This window comes from Pezoporus occidentalis, unplaced genomic scaffold (genome assembly GCF_034315485.1).
Source record: "Pezoporus occidentalis ecotype Australia unplaced genomic scaffold, CSIRO_AGI_Poc_V1 ctg6, whole genome shotgun sequence".
Lineage (NCBI taxonomy): Eukaryota > Metazoa > Chordata > Aves > Psittaciformes > Psittacidae > Pezoporus > Pezoporus occidentalis.
Genome location: NW_026915943.1, coordinates 9,224,106 through 9,245,327, shown reverse-complemented (window position 1 = coordinate 9,245,327; position 21,222 = coordinate 9,224,106). Strand labels below are relative to the sequence as shown.

Here is a 21,222-nt window from a genome sequence, read left to right as displayed (position 1 = left end):
GATAGAATCATAGAATCATAGAATAGTTAGGGTTGGAAAGGACCTTAAGGTCATCCAGTTCTGACCCCCCTGCCATGGGCAGGGACACCTCACACTAAACCATGTCACCCAAGGCTCTGTCCAACCTTACCTCCATCCTCCTCCAGGGATGGAGCATTCACAGCTTCCCTGGGCAACCCATTCCAGTGCCTCACCACCCTTACAGTAAAGAACTTCTTCCTTATATCCAATCTAAACTTCCCCTGTTTAAGTTTTAACCCATTACCCCTTGTCCTGTCACTACAGTCCCTAATGAAGAGTCCCTGCCCAGCATCCCTATAGGCTGCCCTTTAGACACTGGAAGGCTGCTATGAGGTCTCCACGCAGCCTTCTCTTCTCCAGGCTGAACAGCCCCAACTTTCTCAGCCTGTCTTCATACGGGAGGTGCTCCCGTATGCAGTGATGGCTCATGAGTGGCTGCTGTTTTAAACATTGGCTCACCAGGGGTCAGTTACAATCTACCCAAACAGCAGGAACTGTGCTCTGGGCAGCCCCTCGCCACAAAACCTTTACAAAGTGGTTGTGGAAGTTGCTGTGCATGGAAATAGCTGGCACTGTTGGAGGGAGGATAATTGCTGACATCTTCAAAATACCCCACAGCAGAGCAACCCTGACAGCCAACTGAGCTGCTGAGACTGAAAACAATCTGCTGCTTGGTGAATTGTTTCCAGCACGTGCTGAACACCTACTGTGTATGCACAAGGTGGGAAACTCCGCTGGTGCCACCATGCATGGCCACAGCAAGCTCAGCGAGGAGCCACATTGTCACTCTGAACTGTACCAAGGCAGCCCTAAGCTCTAGATATGGCTTTGATGACTCTGCTACCCAAAGGGATCATCCACCTTCTTTAAAGTACCCATCCTCAGCAAAGTGGACATTCTGATCCTCATCAGGAAAACATCACACAACTTTATGCTTTGCCCTAGTGTTAATAAACGCCTGGGCACACTTAACTTCCTATGCACAGCAGTCCTGTTGATATGCTTTGCTAAGCCGAGACCAGAAATTCTTTCCTGTATCTGTAGAGCCTGTTATGAAATGCTAATTATAACGTGTCTAGAAAAGGGAAGAAAAATGTTTTGAAAATTAAAAGCATTACCATTAACTGTGGCCCTGGGCAGTCACCCACTCAAGCCTTTCACACCCCAGTGATTTCAGTGGGAGCATGTGAGGTCGTGCTTAACTAAGGGAGACACAAAAGCTGTCATTACTCTAGCACCAAAAGCATACGCCCCTGCAAGATTTAGAGATGACCTAGTTTGAGGCCCTGGAGGGCCCTCTGTGAGGACCAGACTAAAGCTGACATACTGCACTTGCACAAGAGCACAGACGTGCTGCATGGCCCAGATGAGAGTGAAACTCCGATGTCCTCATGTCAAGGTCAGCATCCCACTCATTGACCATCCCACTCATTGACCATCCCACTCATTGACCCTTCCACTCGCTGACCATCCCACCCAGCAGCTCTGAAAAGCAAATAACATCTGAAGACAACTTTACCCCACAACACCATGCTGTTTCCCTGAAGACTCCCAAAGTTTGACATTAAAACCCTTCCATGCTCACACACTTGGCCTGGCAGGCAATAGATCCACACCTTCCTAAGACAGAGCTCTGGGGTAGGACCCTGCTAAAAAGCGTCACCACCACCATCGTGTCACCACCAAGTATCACCACAGAAAATTGCCTGTGACTTCAAATAGGAAAGTTTTAGTGTTCCAATGGGTATCTGGCATACTCAGCAGAGACACTTGCCCTTACAAAGCTTCTCTGCATTTCATGCCACTAACACACGTTCTGCTTTGCTTGGAGAGATGAAAATGGCAAAGACACAATTACTGTAACTCTCCTGAACGTTTACCATTTTCCATCCTTATATGACTCCCTCCTCAGAACATCCCCCAGCACGCTTAAAAAGAAAACATTCATCAAGGTCAGGCAAAGTTTTGAAAGCAATTAGCCGCAAGTAAAATAAATATAAAAGCAATTCTAGCCTATACTTAATGACAAAATGCCTCGTTGTTCCAGTCCAGCACACCCAAAGTCCTTGAGGTGTTGCCAGCATGGGGGAGAATGACACAGCTCCCACAAAATCATTCCTGTTACAGGTTACTGCTTCTAGTTCAGTATTCCTTTCTTTTCCTTGCCCCCTCTTCATAAAGAATTCATTCACTGGAGGGCCCCAGTTTACCTCCATACTTGTGGATTTACCTCCTTTGCCCCTTGCATGTATCCATGGCAATGCCTCTGTACAGTTCCAGTTGTCATTAGCTTTTTCTCAGCCGAGACAGCTGCTACCTGTTTCTGGCATTTTTGAGGTTAATAACACCCTATCTGTCATGTGTAATTACAAACAAAAGAAAAGCCTGCAATTTGGGAAGCATTTGGTTTGCAGCGAGTTCTCAGCATCTTTGGGTGCCTGCTTTACACAGATGAGAAACAATAGGAACCTAATAACTTGAAGAGAAATCTGCGTCTCTTCCCTTTCCACTTATGCTCATTTTTAGGATTTCCTAAGTGTGTCCTCACTGGAATAACACCTGGAGACCAGCAGGAAAGCAAAGAAACACTTGCAGGTTTGCCAGACATTTCTAGCACTGTCAGGAAATATTTCCACATGAGCTATGGGCTGCATGGGGCCAGGATGATCCTTTCATTGTTTCCATGCAAGTTCCATGTTCTCTGGCTTTACCCCACATGCTGCACACCAATCTTCCCTTGCAGTTCTCAGACTTTACTACCACCTCTGCTGGAGAATGCATCAGCCCAGTTAGCAGAGCCTTTTGTCTTCTGATAACTTTCCACTGACTTTTGTGCTCCTATTGCAAGGGAATAATTGAATGGCATTAATCCCTCAGAGCAGGACATTTGCAAATCCAGGAAAAAAGCCAGCTTGCTTTGCTGATCCTTAAATCTTTAAGGCAATCCATCCACTCCAGGGGTGGGAAGGCTGCTGCATGGCACTGCAGCTAGGGGCCAGGATCATTTCTGTGGCTGGAGTTTGAGTTGACCGTAATAATCCAAAGAAGGATAATAAAGTGAACTGGAGTAACGCTTCCATTATCAGACACAAAAGCATGAACATCACAAATGAGGTATAGCTAGACTTTTCCTTAAGTTTGCTGGGAAATATCTGTCTTCACCATCAAACCTCAAGAACAGACGGTGTTTGGTTTCAGTTCTTTGGCCAAATGGTTGTTTTGTGGGTTTTGATTGTTTTGGTTTTGTGTTTGTTGGTTTGTTTAATCTTTGGCAGGTCTCTTGATGTTATATATGATCTGCCTTGGCAGAGATGTCCATTTTCCTCCTCCCTTCCTCAGTTTCTCTCCACCAGCTATCGTACCTGACCCATGCTGCACAAGTTAGACTCTGCAAATCTACCTTAGGCAACTCATCTGATGCACTCATGCTTCCTTTTCCCATTACCTCAAAGAGGGACATCTTAGTTGACTCCAGGAAGGACTTTGAGATCTTTGGAAGAATGCTTTATTATACATAACACTCTTTTTGCGTGAGTTGAGAACTTCTGCTCATAGCTGAAGGGCAGTTTTCCTGGTCAGTTTAATTCACAGCACTGTCCAGGTGGAGGTTGTTTGCCTTTACTTTACAAGGCTTTTGACACTGCCCCTAACAAAATCCTCATAGCAAACTGATGAAGTGCAAGTGGACAGTGAAATGGACTGAAAAGGGACTGAACTGCAGGCTCAGGGGGATGTGATGCACAGCCCAAGGTCCAGGTGGATGCCGACCACTAGTAGTGCACCCCAGGGTTTGACCGCTAGTGTTTCACATCTTCACTAATGGCTTCGGTGTTGGGGCACAACACACTCAGTGAGTTTGTAGATAATACAAAACAAGAAGTGTCTGATAGTGGATGGATGTGCTGCCATCCACAGGAACCTGGATAGGCTGGGAAAATGGGCTGACAGGAGCCTCATGAAGCTCAGCAAAGGAGGCTGAAAGCTGGAGGCTGAGCCAGTAATGTGTCCCTGTGAGAAATAACACCAGCAGCCTCCTGGGCTGCAACAGGCAGAACATGGCCAGCAGAGTGAGGGAGGTGACCCTTACCAACTGCTTAGCCTTGGTTAGAAAGAGTCCAGTGAAGAACCACAAAGATTATTAAGGGTTTGGAGCATCTGTCATATAGTGAGAGTCTGAGGGAGCTGGGACTGTCCAGCCTGAAGAAGAAAAGGCTCAGGTGGATCTTATCAGTCATAGAGTGGTTAGGGTTGGAACCTGAAAGGTGGGGGGAAGACAAACCCTGACTCTTCTCAATGGTACCCAGTGAGAGGACAAGAAGTGATGGGCAGAAACTGAAACACAGGATAATCCATAAGAAAAGTCCTTTTCACTGTAAGTGTGGTCATGCACTGAAACAGGTCATCCAGAGGTTGTGCAGTTGCCATCCTTAGAGGTATTCAAAGCCAGCTGGACACAGGTCAGAGCAACCTACTTTTACTGACCCTGTTGTGAGCAGGAGTTTGGACTGAACAGTTTCCAGAAATGCCTTTCCACCTCAGCCACTGTGTGACTTTGTGACCCTGAAGGAATACAATGACACTCTCACAGTATGATCTAGAGGATAAACACCTTCAGCAGCAGCATCCCTTTGGCAGGCTGGACTGGGGCTCCTTTCAGATATGTTTTCACCTCAGTCATTGGTAATAACAAGCAATTTTCATTTTTAAGTTACCATAAAAACTTAGCCTTTTTTTTATTGCCATACCGTGGTCTGTGTGGCAGAAAATTGTCCATTATAGCAGAAGTCCAGCTGAGCTAAATCTAGTCCAAACTCAGTCCTCTGGAGTGATCTGGAGTGAGCCATCTCCAGAATAGCACCTGAGTTTTGCTTTTGAAGATTCAAGGAATGCACTGGCATTCCTGCAGTGGACAGTCAATGGCCCTGGACCTGGGACTGAAGTGAGAGGATGAAATATTCGCAGTAACAAACTTAAAGCAGCAAACACCAGCATCTGGGCAGCACTTTACTGTCTCCTGGGCTGGCAGGGTCACTGAGATACCCTGAAGCTTCCATCGTCTTGGTTTTCCTTGACATTTTTAGACTTCATCTCCTGTGGAGATCTGAGATGTATCAGACAGGAATCTGATTAAGAAACAAGAGCCATACAGAACCAATGTATGTGCATTAGGTGTATTAACAGCTGGCTTACTGACAGGTCCTGAAATGTAATTGCAAGCAGGAAATTATCAACCAGTATCTGAATCTCTACTGAGGCTGATTTTTGTCATCACGCTATTGAACTGCACTTATCAGTGCCTGGGTAGAAATGAGGAGCAGTCCACAGCGTGTGCTCAGCTGGTCAAATGAGATGCACTTCATTACGGGCTAATGGACAATCTAACACAGATCTCTATAGACAGAGCAGGTGAATCACAGACTAAAAACAACTGTTGGCTGTGCTGTCCTGAAAGGAAGCCCAGAGTGATGTTATGCATTATAGAGTTGAAATTTAGATGAGATGAATCATGCCCTGAGCATGTTCCTGCTGTTGGGGTAATGTCTCCTTTCTCTCACAGGCTGGGCTTATGACAGTATCCAGCAGTGTTGTGGTTTAAGTTAAAGTTAAAACTAGACAAACTCAGGCTACAAATGAGGCTCAGCATTTTGAGTGTAAGGTCCATTAAAGGTCAGCACAATTTGCCAAGGACTGAGGTGAATCCTTCATCACTGAGAATGCTACAGTGAAAGTGGAAGTTTTCCTCTGTTTTAAGCAGATCATTATTTGGACTGCATCGCTCTAAATACCTCTCTGGCAGGAATGTCAGGCAAGGAGCTTGTCCCTGGATAAAACTGGAGCGTCTCCTGTTCTTCCAATCGAGTTTTGAGAAAGTGCAAAAATGCTAAGACAATTTAAGATTCCTTTTGCTCACACGTCGCAGGCTTGGCATGTCCTGTAAGATGTGCTTTATTGCGCAGCGTTGAGTCCGCCCAATCGCCATTCTTCACAAGACGTTCTAGGGACAAATGTAACCCAAGTCCCCCCGTTCAGACACCCGAGCTGCAGAGGTTTCAGATACTTACTCTCTAGCACCACCTAAGTGCAGCCCCGGGTAACACAAACAGCGCTTCCCTTTCGGAGCACACCTCTCCATGGGACCTGCATGGGGCTCTCCCTGTATCACCAGGAATGTCCTCACCAGGAGATGCAGACTGTCACCAAGAGCTATTGTCTGTCACCTGTCAGTCCGATATACACCTCCCAAAGTGGTCTTTGGTCCTGGCAAGGCACCCACAGCCTGTCTCGGGTCATCATGCTTCTGTTAAGGTTGTTGGGAGGTCTTCTGTCAGCAGCGGTGACGAAGGACCTCCTCCACCAGCCACTTACCCCCACTGCACTACTGCAAGTTGCAGGCAAAAATAGATGAGGTTTCCACCTCTGATATGTTTGGAGCTCTTCCTAAGTCCTTTGCACACAAAGGGGAAGGTGGGGAGTGGGGCCAAGGCTGCAGTTAATGTTGTGGCGTCTGTGTTGCTCCAGGTGGAAACCATCCATGGTTCACGCACAAGGGTCTGAGCTGTGAGTGCCCTGAGTTACCCGTAGTCGTTTCCATGGGAGACACCATAATTACTCCACCATTGCTCAAACACGGTTGTTACTTGAAAGGCAACACCCCTGACATGCCTCAGCAGTCATTCCGCAGGGCTGAATGGGCTCGACTTGATTTACTTCAGTGCTGTGTATTCCAGCTCCCCTGCAGGCACCGTGTCCATACATGAGATCCAATAGGGGCAGTGATGCTGCCCGCAGCAAGGAGCACCCAGCCTGGCTCTGGGAAGAGACCCTGTGGGCAGCCCCTGCTCAGCACTTCTGCAACCCAGGGTAAGCCTAAATCCATGGTAGCAAAAGAGGGTTCTGGATTCAGCAGCTCAGGTAGACCATGTGAGGACACGGCTGTGCTGACAGGGCAGGCCAGAGTTAAGTTATTTGTACCAAATTTACACCAAATGAAACAGAGAGCTGCGCAGGTGATCCACATAAAAAGAGCTGTTGAGACTAAAGTGTAGATATTTAAATGGTCCATTTCAGCTAGACCAGCTTAATCATGTGTAATTATTGCTTTGCTTAATTATTACTCATGTTTAATTCTATTTAAGCTCTCACCTTAAATATCACTAACATACCACTACTCCTCCATCTTAGGACAGTGACTGCACTGGAGAAGGGAGACAGGATGCAGTGTCTGGGGCATCCCGACATTTGAGATGGCAAAAGCTTGTGCAATTGTGGTAATGGAGAGGATAGAACCGAAACTCGTGGGAAAAAAGGGAAGACACCAGGGTCCCTTTGTATTTGCCCCTTTCTGAGATCGTTTTCATTCTGCACAGGGTGGATAGATGTGTCGACTGCTGAATTATGCAAATTGAAATTATTCACACTGCTATGATCAACAGTGAAATGTACCGTGGGTCAGCAAAGCAGGATTAGTGTACCTTGGAAAGCTGTCAGATGATCCTTACATGTGATAAAAGCTCTTATATTTTCTTTGTATGGTGTAACACTAACCAAGCCCTTTTCTAGACAATAACTTTGGACATTGATGTGAGGTGAAGGGTTATAAACCTCATGGGTCCTGGTGCGACTGGAACACAAATCGTTTGATTTAATCAGAAGTGTGTTATTATTTTGCTGTGTTTTTGCTGCAACACATAGTCCAAGGGCATCATCTGCAGGCAGGTGCATTGAGTATGATGAACTGGACAAAAAGGGAGGAAGACAGAGCGAGACAAATACTAATCAAGAGCTCAATGACTTGCAATGGCCATATGAAGTGTCCTGCTACCACAGTGCAAGCCTGCAGCCACTGTCACTGTGCTCTGTGATCTTGTCGCTCCACCTGGAAGGGATAAAGACCAACTCAGAGACTTAAAAACACAAGGAATTCTTTTGCTCTGCTTTGCCACAAGTTCTCTAGAAAGAAACAACTTTGTGCTTTCTTTTCCGTTGGACGAAAACAGGGGTATTGCACCCTCTGTAAATACAGAAGGAGGATGAAACATCTTGGAAGAGTTTTAATGCCATGTAGCAAAAGCCTGTGTCATTTCTGACACTGAGTGGGGACAGCCAGGTGATTGCATTCACCCACAAGACACTCAGTACTTGGTAAAAGGTGTTCCCAAATGTCTCCCTTCTACTGAGCATCTCTGCATCTTCAGATACACATTTCTGCATCATCACTTCATCCTAACCCCCAAACCCACAGACCAAAACCAGACTCAGGCAGTCTAGATAGGAATGCTGACAGACCCAGACAAGCTATGGTCTCTCTTCTTACTCTCCTCAGATTGATTGATTTGGAATAAGAGAAGGGATTTTTGCACTGTGCCTCTGACAAAAAGAAATAAAGGGCAAAAAGAAACCACTGACGAAGCGCGGGCTTGGCCAGGTTCTATTTCAGGTGCTGCAAAAGACTTGGATGGAAGGAATGTTTTTATACTGAAGCCTCCAAGTGAATGCTCTTTTCACTTCCAGAAGACCACATAAGGTAAGCCTGGACCACCAACCTCATGTGAAAGAGCAAGGTCCAGCAGGATGTTACCTGTTTTCTTCAGTCCCTGTGCACATTTCAGTTGCCCGCAGCCCTCTCCTGCTCTCTGCCAGCTGTTTGCCAGCTCACTGCATCAACCAGAAGCATCTCAAGGTTGTGGTAAGCAGCCCCCACAGCCCTCTGAGCCTGCAGATGCAAGTACCTCCAGTCCCTGTTAACGTTCCTTTGCTGAACAGACTCCCATGGTTTCTCACAGGATGAAATTACCTTTAAAGGTCTATTGCAGGTCTGGAATCTCTGTGAATTTTTAACTCTGGTGTTTTTCATCTCTTCTTCAACGAAAGACAAGGTCAAGAATCTTGCTGAGTCCAAAAAGACATCAAAGGAAAAGGGCAAGGGGGAAAAAAAGCAAGCCCTCTGTGCAAAGCATCTCAGAGTACTCATGCAGCATATTAGAGAGCAAAAGGAGCTTTCTGGCTCCTATCTGGCTGTTGTTGCAATTGTTAATGTGGTTTTGTTCCATTATTAATGACACCACGAAGAGAAATCAAGCCTTCCAGACAAACTTGAGAGCCTCTCGGGCAGCAAAGAGAAGGGAGAGAAAGAAAACAAAATAATAGAAATAAGCAAAGGGAAGGGGAAGGGAAACTTAATATACTGAGAAGGCAGCAATAAAAACCTGCAGATGTCTATAGCAGTGTAAAGATGGTGAACTGAATCTTTTACAAAGCTTGTAAATCGTTCCCAGAGTCTGCTACTCTAAGGACACTTTGTAATTAAGCGAGGAAAAACTGATTCTGTACAGCCTGCACTACATTGCTTGATAAACTCTTGTTTCCTAGAGCTGCTGTTTGACAAGGAGAGAAAACTAAAACCAGGAAGCAGCAGTAATGGATGAAATGTCTGTAACCCTGAGCTGTGTTATCATTGGCTTCATCTGAATGTGGTCAGACAGGATTTCAATAACAAGCTTTGTTAGGAACATACATCACAAATACACCAAGGTAAGGAACCTCAGGGTTAACACTCCAGTCTGGCTTTCCTGTTAAGTTACCCCGAGTTAGCTTCCACATCAGCATCCCTGCAGAAGAGCCCCTTTGCTCCCACCTGGCAGAAACAACTGTGCTGCTAAAGCCTCACAGCAAGTGCCACAGCTTAGGATCCACCATCAGCAGCATCCTCTTCAAACCCCATCTCAACAGCAGGAGACACCTGCGGAAGCTCATCCCCCACTGCATGCGGGGTGCTGGAAGGCAGGCAAGTGCTGGGGGTACACAGAGGGGCCAAACATCATGGTTAGATTTGAGTGGACTAGCTGCTAGTCAATAATACAGCTATCATCAGTACTGTGTGTAAAGTGATCCACTCTGCAGCCACATGTTGGTGGGGCTGCACCCCATGGTCCTCAACACTGGCCCCTTTGGTGCTGCTCACCACAGCCACGCTCCTCTGCAGGCTGATAGCAAGGAGCCTGCCCCTAAAATCCCCTCTGCTGCTCCACTGCCTGCCAAGGGGCTTTCACCCAGCCCAAAGCACTCACCCAGTGATGTCCATTTCATACCCCAGAGTGTTCCTGCTCCAGAGACACATCCTCCCTTTTAGAGGGATGTTTGCAGCACAAGAGGAGAAAGCTTTGCTTGCGTTGGGCTGTCAGGGAGAGAGGAACCAGCTCCTCTCAGATAAATAGGGTTAATAAAGCTCTGATTAAATGCTTTCCTAATACTGGGAATTCTGTCATTTGTGTCACTATCTCTTGAGGTGCAGTGTACCTATAAAATAAAACAATCCTCTGGACATTTTACAATCTTCCCTTTAAAGAGAAGGAATCTGAAAGTTCTTTCCTGTTAATTATTGATGCTGAAAACAAACACGCATTTCTTATTCCAGGACTGATCATTTGACCTATACTGCAAAGCCAAAACAGTCAGTATTTGTGAAGAGCTCCAGACTTGGATTTCAATTTCATAGCAAACTTCTGTCTTTCCAATAGAGTGGATTAAATCAGTGCAACCAGTGTGATGTATTTGAAATCACTCAAAGCTCTATTCATTTTATGAGAACATATACCCCCTATGTTGTGCTGCCAAAACAGATCACTGGGCCAAGAGCTCAAAAATGATCCTAATAGAAGTTAACGGAAATTTAAAAGGGAAATAACATAAAGTCACAGCACAGTAACACCTTTAATGCTTTGAGGAATAAAACTGCCATGAAGTGATGGGATCAGGAAGAAACTTTCCCAGTGGAGATCTCTCCCAGGGAAAGGGCCCCACTACTTTTTCTTAAGAACATTCTTAAGAATGTTCTCTTTAGAGAAGAGATTCAGAGCAGCCCTGCGGAGAAGGACTTGGGGGTGCTGGTTGATGAGAAAATGAACATGAGCCGGCTTCAGTGTGTGCCCAGCCCAGAAAGCCAACCGTATCCTGGGCTGCATCAAAAGGAGCGTGACCAGCAGGTCAGAATCCTGCCCCTCTACTCTGCTCTTGTGAGACCTCACCTGGAGTATTGTGTGCAGTTCTGGTGTCCTCAACATAAAAAGGACATGGAACTGTTGGAACACCAGACAGGCAGCACCTCCTGTATGAAGACAGGCTGAGAAAGTTGGGGCTGTTGAGCCTGGAGAAGAGAAGGCTGCATGGAGACCTCATAGCAGCCTTCCAGTATCTGAAGGGGGGCTATAGGGATGCTGGGGAGGGACTCTTCATTAGGGGCTGTAGTGACAGAACAAGGGGTAACGGGTTAAAACTTAAACAGGGGAAGTTCAGTTTGGATATAAGAAAGAAGTTCTTTACTGCGAGGCACTGGAATGGGTTGCCCAGGGAAGCTGTGAATGCTCCATCCCTGGCAGTGTTCAAGACCAGGTTGGACAGAGCCTTGGGTGATATGGTTTACAATGAGGTGTCCCTGCCCATGGCAGGGGGATTGGAATTAGATGATCTTAAGGTCCTTTCCAACCCTAACTCTTCTATGATTCTAAGGGACACCCAGGCACAGTGTTGGCCTGATACAGCAGAAGGGATTTGGCAAAGCACAGGAGCAGCTCAGATAGATGGAGTGGAGGGGAAGCATTTCATAGGTGGCCTCTGCAGGCTCTCCTGCTGTCTCTGCCTCTGATTCCCGTTGCTGAAGCTTCAAGAGATGCACCATATGTCAGAGAAGCTGGAGATTTTATTGCATCCTAATAAAAGATGGCCCCTGGAGTACAAGCAGACCTCACCCTCTCTTTCCAAGGCCTGACCCACGGCCTAGAAGTCCCCTCTAAGAACATAAGAAACTCTAATGTCAAGCAGAGGCTTTGACCTGGCTGCACATGATGGGCTACCTCTCTTCTGGTGTGTAGGGCTCTCTCCCCAGTGGGACCCCCCCATCATCCTCACAGACAGGCAGCACAGAGGGAAACCTGGCTCTCCTGGGGTTCATACCCACCTGGCTTCTGCACCAAGGCAACAGAGAACATGGGAAATCGCCTGCCTACCCCGGTGTGTAGCTCTCTCCCAGTCAGGGGGGTGGCTCTCCTGGGGTTCATATGGCTTCTGGGCAACAGCATTCGCCCCTGAGCGAGGATGGATTCTGAGGATGGATGCTCAGGATCGGGGCACTCACATGTTTTCTAATCACATTTCCCCCTCACTCATGCTGTCCTGTGCCTTCCTGAAATCAGGACAGGCCTTTCTGGGCACCTTCTCCGGAAGACGATTGAAGGGAGAGAGGAGCACCCAGTGCTTGTGCTGGGTATGGTGGGATGAGGACCAGGCTCGTTTCCATGAGGGATGGCCCCTGAAGCCACAGAGCTGCTGCCCAGAGCCGCCGCCTTGCCCGCAGCATCACCAGTCTCCCCGGGGCAATGAAGTAATTTCTAACACCCTGAAGGGACATTTCCCTCGCGGGTGCGTGTTTCCTTGGCAGTCACACACAAAAGGGCATCCTCGGCAGAGTGCCCCAGCGCTGGGCTCGTCCCCCGCGGCCGCCCATCACCGCTCATTTCCTGGCTGGGCGATGGCAGGCGGCCGGGCAGCGCTTTCCCTTCCTCAGCCAATTGCATCTTCAATCCGTATCGGAGGATCGCGGGGTGTGAGGCGTGGGAGAGCCCGAGCCGGTGCGGCAGGAGCCGGGGGGGGAGCCGGGAGCAGGAGCAGGAGGAAGAGGAGGGAGAGGAACGAGGAAGAGGCCTGGGGCGGGCAGCCCCCGGGGTCGGGCCGCTCTGGCCGGCCCAGCCGCTTAAATGCAACCCTTGGGGCACCGGCTTCTGTCTGATGAGACCGCTCCAGGGCTGCCGGGGACGGGGCATCGTCGTGGGGACCGTCACCCTCTGCCTGGCGGCCGGGTGGGCTCTGCAGAGTAAGTGTCCGCCTCGTCCCTTCTCCCCTCCGCTTCCCTCCCCCCTCCGGCTCTTCCCTCCTCCTCCTCTTCCTCCTCCTCTCCGCACTACCGTCGGCTCGGCCTCAGCGCTGGCGCGGGCGGTGCAGAGCCAAGAGGGGGCTCTTCCTAACCCGACCGGGAGTGCCTGGGAATATCTGCTGGGAAAGGGGATGGGGACGAGGTACGGGTGTCAGGCTGGCAGCGCTGCTTTCCTCATGCTGGAAGTGGTCGGGGAAGGCTCGTCCCGCTCGGAGGAAGCGGTGCCAGTCCGGAGCCGGGAAGCGGGGCGAGATCCCGAGCAGCCGCCACCCTTCCCCGCTTTTCCAAGAGCGGAGGGGATAAGGAATGGAGGAGGCAGCGCGTCCCGATTGACCAGCCCGAAGGGCTTCGGTTGGCTCTGGAAAGGCGGCAGGGAAGTGGGTTTCAACCCTGCACCCCCGCGGGCCGAGCGTGGCCGGGGCAGCTCCCAGCGAGGTCCGTGGGAGGACCAGGGTGGGCAGTGCCACCGGTGGGTCTGGTTTGACACCGCGTCCTCTTCATCAGCAAGGTGACACAGAAGCAGGACACCAAAAGGTGGAGGAGCAGAGCTCGGTTTTAGCGCTGTCCCCCAATGCACGGGCTCCTGCACAAAGGGGCCGGCCCTCCCCACCCGCTCCCGGCAGGCACACGGAGCAGCGCTTCCCACTCTTCCCACTTTTTCCGCTCTTCCTGCTCCGGCTCTGGGCCAGGCCGATGCTCTGGAGGGCAGGAGCAGTGTGCAGCGACTCCAAACTCACCGCTTCTCCTGGGTGCGTGTTTTACCGGCTGAGAAAGGGCTGGTTGTGCAAGCCAGGGCGCTGCCGGGGGGATGTTTGCTCTCCAGGCTGCGCAGCTCGGTTTGGATCAGACCGGTTCAGGTGATCTGGGCAGACTGTGTATTAAAACCATTTTTGCATGGTTAGATATTGCACTGCCTTGTTTGGCTTCGTGCGCTGGACAGGGATGGAAGGATTTCTATTTGTGTCTTTTTTTTTGCCTTTACCTTGCAATCACCTATCCAGAACAAATCCATGCCTTTATCAAAACATAAAAGAGCCACTGTGATGAGACACTCAGCTCCTGGCTGGTCAGAAACAGTGCAAAAGGCCTCCAAACAAACACATGGAGCAGAAAACAATTGGAACAGTTTGCAGTGATTACCAGAAGTTCCCATCTGTTCTGTTTCTGCGGCTGACACAAGCCCTTTGTCAGGGCTCTGGTGAGTCTCTCCTGCACACAGGCTGAGCTGCAGCTTAGCTGAGGATGCCCTGGGCTTCCTGGAAAGCATCATGTCCCTGCAAGAGGCCTTGGCAGCATGCACACAAGATGTCCATGAAGGGCAAATCCCAGGGGTGTTATCTTGGAAAGAGCCTAAGTCCCCAGTTACAAAAATAAGAGTGGCTATAGCTTTAGGCTGGTCCTATTGGTGAGGACCTGGAAATCAAACTGGCTTCTCCACCTTCCCTGCCTCACCTCGACCAGTAGAGTTTCTGAATTCTGCTACAGATCCCAAAAAGAGTGAAGTTAGCTTCTAGTTCATGCATCCATCTCTCCCCACTTGTGGTTGCTTTGGGGTTTTGGCCATGGTGGGGGCAGAGAGGGGGATGGCTTATTTTGGGGTAAGATTTTTAAAGACAATTTATTCCCATTTGAGATTCTTCTTTCATTGCTTTTTTTTTAACCATTGTTTTCCCTGAAGACTCTGCAGAACCTCCAGAACCATCCCCAGGGGTCCCTTCAGCACAGCTGAGGGTCTCATCCTCCCTCTCCACTGGGTCCCAGACATTTGCATTACTTTCCCCGTTCTGCTCTTGCCATCAGGCAGTCCCCACAGCACAAGAGGAGAGCGAGTGAGCTGCTCCAAGACAACCCAGGAAAAGGCATTCAGCACTGAGGCTTGCTCTGTGATTTATTCGCCTTCTGTCTGGTTTGATTTCTGCGTGTAGATAACAGGATTTCAGTCTCTAGCCAAGTGTCTCAAACAAGCCACTATTTATTTAAATACATATATATATATTAGTGCCAATTGGAACTCAAACATTTGGTGTTGATACTGAGTTTCATGGAGAAATACCCCCACACAAGCCGAAGTTATTGCAGTTACGCATTAATCTAGATGGCCAGTTGAGTCTCACAGTGTTATGAAAGGTTCCAGAATCACATCAGTAGGAACTAGAGGAGACTTAAATATTCTTTCAAGTGAATTTCTGTCTGGAAATCATCCGGAACATAAAGCCCCTGACTTCACATGAAATGCGTACCTTTGATTTCATGTGGTTCATCTGCAATGGCATGTAACTGGCTGCCTTTATGAAAGCTGGTGATTAAACACACTTAAATGCAGGATTTTAAAGGAAAGCCAGTTACTGATAAATACAAAAGCATTGCTCAATTTTCAATGTTATGTTCCCTTACCCCAGAAGATTCTTCCAAACTGTCTCTGCTTGGGTATCCAAACACTGGAATACATGCAATTACCTGTCCTATATAATGGAAAAGTTTCTCATTATTATCACTGATTAAAATCTGTAGTCTTTAATTTAAGTGTGTCTCTTCCTTTTATGATCAGCAGAAAGGAGATATGTAAAGGTTGGGGCTGTTCAGCCTGGAGAAGAGAAGGCTGCGCGGAGACCTCAGAGCAGCCTTCCAGTATCTGAAGGGGGCCTATAGGGATGCCGGGGAGGGACTCTTCAATAGGGACTGTAGTGACAGGACAAGGGGTAACGGGTTAAAACTTAAACAGGGGAAGTTTAGACTGGATATAAGGAGGAAATTGTTTCCTGTTATGGTGGTGAGGCACTGGAATGGGTTGCCCAGGGAGGCTGTGAATGCTCCATCCCTGGCAGTGTTCAAGGCCAGGTTGGACGAGGCCTTGGGTGGAATGGTTTAGTGTGAGGTGTCCCTGCCCCTGGCAGGGGTGTTGGAACTTGATGATCTAAAGGTCCTTTCCAACCCTAACTGTTCTATGATTCTATAATCCATCCTCTCTTAAAACAGTCACCAAGATAGGTAGGCCCCATCCTGCACTGGACGGTTGGTGCAGCATCATCTCCACACCCATCACCCTCTTTTCTCTTTCAGCTCCTGGAGGGGTATCGTTAGTTGTCCCACAACCCAACATCAATGCAACAGTAGCACAGAACATCCTCCTCTCAGTTGAATACTCTTGCAGAGGTGTTGCCACCATTGAGTGGAAGCACGTGTCAACCTGGGGCACCACCAAAATCGTTGAGTGGAAAAGTGGGAATTATGTCAACATATCCACAGCCTACAAGGACAGAGTGACCACTTTTGAAAACGGCTCTATACAGCTCCTGAATGTGGGCATGAGAGATGCTGGCTACTATTTTATCACTGTAACAGAGGAGCATGGAACCAACACCTACGGCACCATCATCGTCAACGTTTACGGTACAAACTAGATGGGAGTTCTTGGCTTTACCCAGTGTTTAAACATGAATCTGCTCGTAATCAGTTTAATAATATGACTTTTTTCTCTCCTCCCTGCAGAGATTATCTATGAAGATTTACATTTTGTAGCAGTTCTCTTTGCATTTCTTGCTGCTGTATCTGCCATTTTGGTCTGCTTCATGTGGCTGTGTAATAAATCCCTGCATCTATTTCAGAAGAAGATGACACACAAACTAACAGGTATCTCTCTAAGAATGCAGTCAAGGTATAGGGCTTTGAAGTCTGAATTTTGACCCTAAAGTTCACTTGTGATTTGAGCCATAAAGGTGCTAAGCAGGGACACTGAGAAACAAGCCTGGAAGGGCTCAGCTCAGTTACCCTGCTCAATTCTTTGCTAGCTGAAGTGACTGAATAATAGGTATTTAGTTGCAGAACAATCCACTGGATACCTACCTTATAAGTTTTACATCAGAAACTATAAAACACTTCCCAACATTGCTAACTGCAAAATCTAGGGAGAAAAGGCCAGAGCTGCAATAACCCCCCATCAGAGGAGAGAAGACAAAGTCAAGAGCATCAGTAGTGCTCTCAGGGTCTGCACTGAAGGGTATCTCCTAAGCCATTCAGAGTGGCCTCACCTCACTTCATGGAGGCTGCACCCATCCCTCTCCTCTCAAACCACCCCTTTCATCTGTCCTCATATTTGGTCCAGTTGTGGACTCCAGTGAACACTGACTAACATCAAACCCAGACTCTTAACGCGCACTAAAGACACCCATCATAAAAAGCAGATCAAGGGAACTCCAGGGTTGCACAGAAAGGAAGATTCACATATTAGGAAGACATTTCCAAGCCACAAGCAGAGATATTTGGCCCAGGCAGCAAGACCAGGTGCCAAGCTACCGGCCTGGGCTCAAGCTTTGGGCACATCTTTGGGACAGGGGGTTTCTTTTACCACTTCAAAACATTTCAGGCATTCATCTCCCTTCTTTATAAGTGCAGATCCATTAGTGGTTTCTTGCCCTATAGGTAAAAGGTCTGTATTTCTTCTGTAAGTGCTGTTAGGTTACAACAAGCAGCCTAAACATCAGTATTTTATAAGACCAATGCAGATACTCAAGAGACTTAAGCCTCATGACTTTGTGTCAACTCTTCAAAGCCTGGTACGAGAAGAGATGAATTCGACTCGAGCTGCCTCTTCCTTTCTGCTGCTCATGCACAGATGTAAGGGCTGCTGCTGTGTTCACAGTGCACACACGCTTCTGTAGCTACTGAAAATTTTGCTGTCGTGCCAGAATACACCAGCTCTTGTTTGGGTAAAGCCTCTTCCTCCAGCTAAAGCCAATCTTCCTACAGAGCCCAATCAAACACAGTTATCTGGCAGAGTTCAGGAAAGCCACAGCTCTGGCGACTTGCTCTGTCATCTCCCAGAACACGATCTGAAGCAGGGATCCATCGTCTGCCTCAGTTTCACCTTATCAGAGCCCTCCTTTCAGAAGTCATGAAGAGAGGTATAAGGACTTTTCATAGTGCCTTTAGTCTTGTATCAGAAGAAACCAGTGTCACTTCAAGATTGTGAGGGACTCTTCGTGCACTTAAATGCTTTGAAATGGTATATTTAAAACCTAATTGCAGATGAGTAAGCTTGAGCTAATATTAAAAAGTTCAAAATGTCTCAGCTATTAACACAGCGTTGTTAATTTTGGAACGCTGGCCTTCCAATGCATTTGCCAATCAATAATAATAATACCCTTTTCTTTGCAGCAAGTACAACTGAAGAGATTGAATTGGAAACCATTGAGTGTTAGCCAAGGACTGTCTCATAGCAAAAATAACAATTCTACCTCAGGAAAAAGCACTGGCAAAGAAAGGGAGAAGAAACCTTAAAGGTAACATGCTTGTGGCTGCTGTAGAAACATCCTGACTTGCAAACTCATTAGACTTTAAACCAGCAGTGTCTGATGGAGCTGTTTTGACCTGTTAGGTTTTCAGCTCTGCTAACCAAGGTCAAAGGAAGGAAGAGTATGCTTTCATGCTGAGCACGAACACATTTTTGTGGCTCATTAATAAAATCTACAGCCTCTACCACTCTTAAACCAACCAAGTAAGCCTCCAAGAGCAACCCAGAAAGGAAATGATCATGGTCTTGAAAGACTCCTGTATTTTGGCTACAGCAAGTCTCCTATTACAGACAGAGCAGCCATTAGCATCCCTCAACATAATAAATTTAACGTCTAATTACAGTATCATATTAAAAAACTAATTGCAAGGACTGAATCCTGTTTATTGAGCCTCTGCTGCTAGTTTGGGGCATATGGAATTTCCTGAATGAACACAAACTCCAACCCTTCATGAGACAAAACTGCCTTTGAAACAACGCCGAGCTGGTCAAAGTTCCCCACTTACGTTTCCCAGTGTTTGCACTGCTCCAGGATATTAACGCACGTTTCATGACACGACTATAGGAGGTTGTTAAACAAGCAGCCACACACAGGCACTGAAGAGGACACTGCCTATAGTGATTAGAGGTGTCAGATGAAATACTGAGACATCACACACGAGGTGTGGCAAAACACAAAACAGTTTCATTGCGAAAGATGTCAAGTCCTTTGCAAACCTACTGTCAAATACTCTATCTGGGAAGAAAAAATGATACAGCATTACTTAGAGATTTGCTATTTACAAATAGAGTTCTGAAGTTGCTCTTGTTGAGAAGCTGCCTTTGCTTTCCTACGTTGTAAGAAAACATGAAGTGATTGAACTAATGTCTTCTTGAATCTGCATATTGCACTTATATTCTCCACCTGCAGATCTGCTGGCTGGAATAACGTTTGGTTTTGTGAGCGAGAAAGCACTGACCTGACCGAGCTCCAAATTATCCTGGTTTGCTTTTGTAATGAGAACTATTTTGCAGTGTGAAATAAACCTCAAAAACATAAGAGACCGCGGACTAGTCTGATTGCCAATGGCTTCTTGAGCCAAACTGCTGCTACTGCCTCTTATGCTTCAGCTCACTTGTCTGCAAACCTTTCACAGGGCAGGCTGACAGAGCTTCCCCTCTAGGCAGGGACTATAATGCAGAGGTACTAAGGGTCAGATATGGAAAGCCAGAGAATTTCTCACCAAGTGCATAATGATGGAGGGAGGCACCAAACAGGCTTTTTCCAAAGCAGCCTGTACACAGTACCTTGAAAAGGTCATCCCTGGATTAACCAGTCTTTTGCAGTACAAAGGGCCTCCCACCGACTCATAAATTCAGGTACCAGATTCAGCTGGTTGCTGCTTCCTGCATCCTTCCTGTTTGAGAGCAGGTCACAAAAGGTGGGAAATCAAAGAACAGAAATAAAAATCCTTGCTACAGCACAGCTTGACAAAGTAGCAGCTTGCTCTAATTCCTCACTTTAAGTATGTGCTCCTGATCTTCTGTATCTTTGAACTAAGCTTTGACAACACAAAAGAAGTTGCAACTACGTCTGTTTCAATCACTAAGCTTGAACTACTTGTGAGGTATCCATATAGCATATGGAAAACATTAGTATTTTTTCTGTTTATCTAGACTTTTTTAAATCACTGTTAGCACTTGAATATGAAGTTATTCATTAAGGTGAGGATATAGCAGGTGCTCTGCTACACTTATTTAGAAAGCATGTCAAGTACAGCTTACATATAACACCATTACTGTCTGCTAATGCTGACTTGAATAGTGTAATTGCCAAAGGCAAAGTCAGGAAACGTATACAGACATGAATGACCATTTGAATGCATGGCTGGAATTGGAGAGATCACTTTCAAACTCCAAAATTTGAAAGCTGGGATCAAAGTAGGAAATGACCATATAAAAATCTTCAATTGAAGATGCACTGTAAGAGCAGTGAGAGGTTTCCCGCTAGCACTGCTGCTCTCCCTCTCCCAGCTTAGCTAAAGATACAACTTCTGGTGCCCATCCTTGGCTACTGACACTGGTGCCAACCTCAATTTTAGGTAGTAATATCCTAGATGAACAACAGGCATTTAAGTAATATTCAGTGAGGACATACGGTACAGTTAGCCTGTGTACTGCTTGCCTATAGACAATTCCTCACCCACACATTTTACCCAGAACTTAGCAGGCTTACTATGTAGGTAGGATCACTTATAAAATACTCCCATTTTCTGAAACTGATGTTTGTCCGTAGGCATTATTAATCTCAGTAATATTTAATATACAGACCACAAGGCTAAGCTGGCTGCAGCAGTTTCTTGCTACACTGGAGGTACCTGAAGTATTGAAAGTCTTATGGCGAGCTGTTAAAATGGAAGTTTAGAAACTAATAGCTATTCTTACTTCACTTGTAACATGCAGAACAGCAGCAAACTTAATATTTAGAGCATTCCAAATGATCAAAGGGATTAAGGCATTTTGTTTTTAAACGTTAATTAAAGAGATGTCAAAATTCACAAGATTGCTTTGGCAATCAATTTCAAAGGTCTTAATCATCCACTAATGTCTTCATTTCATGTTTGAAGATGCACTACCAAGCATTACAGGACTCTGTTAGAAGCCTAATCAGTCCATTTTCCATTCTGAAACTTGGAATCCCTGTGTACTAAAAGACAGACTCTCCAAGTGCCCCTAATAATTCTTTATTCATTTTTCATCTAGGCCTGGAAACCCTGACAAATGTCTTCACTGTTAATGTTCAGTGCTTGCACTTCTGCAACACAAGTCCTCTTGCATCCATTGCTTCCTTTCAGGAGGCAAATCCTGCAAGTGCGAGATCCTAATAGCCCCAAAGCGATCCTATTGCTTGGTAATGAAGAGCTTGTTTGAAGAGAAGGCTATCACTATATGCAGACCTGTCAACTAGGTTAAGAACAGTGAAGTGCAAAGACACATTTAAGTTTCA

General features: G+C 46.8%; 1 protein-coding gene across 1 annotated transcript; it reads left to right on the top strand.

Moving 5' to 3' along the window:
* Positions 1-12,421: 12,421 nt before the first annotated feature.
* On the top strand, positions 12,422-19,275 carry VSTM5 (V-set and transmembrane domain containing 5). Its single transcript, XM_062639325.1, has 4 exons — positions 12,422-12,886; positions 16,007-16,336; positions 16,436-16,576; positions 18,101-19,275. Exons 1-4 carry the CDS (start codon positions 12,802-12,804, stop codon positions 18,142-18,144), a joined length of 600 nt encoding a protein of 199 aa, XP_062495309.1. The 5' UTR covers positions 12,422-12,801; the 3' UTR covers positions 18,145-19,275.
* The last annotated feature ends 1,947 nt before the right edge of the window (positions 19,276-21,222 follow it).

Coding starts and splice junctions, on each gene's coding strand:
- VSTM5 (XM_062639325.1), top strand. CDS start 12,802: ATGAGACCGCTCCAGGGCTGCCGGGGACGGGGCATCGTCGTGGGGACC. Junction 12,887..16,006: donor GGCCGGGTGGGCTCTGCAGA/GTAAGTGTCCGC, acceptor TTTCTCTTTCAG/CTCCTGGAGGGGTATCGTTA. Junction 16,577..18,100: donor GATGACACACAAACTAACAG/GTATCTCTCTAA, acceptor TTTTCTTTGCAG/CAAGTACAACTGAAGAGATT.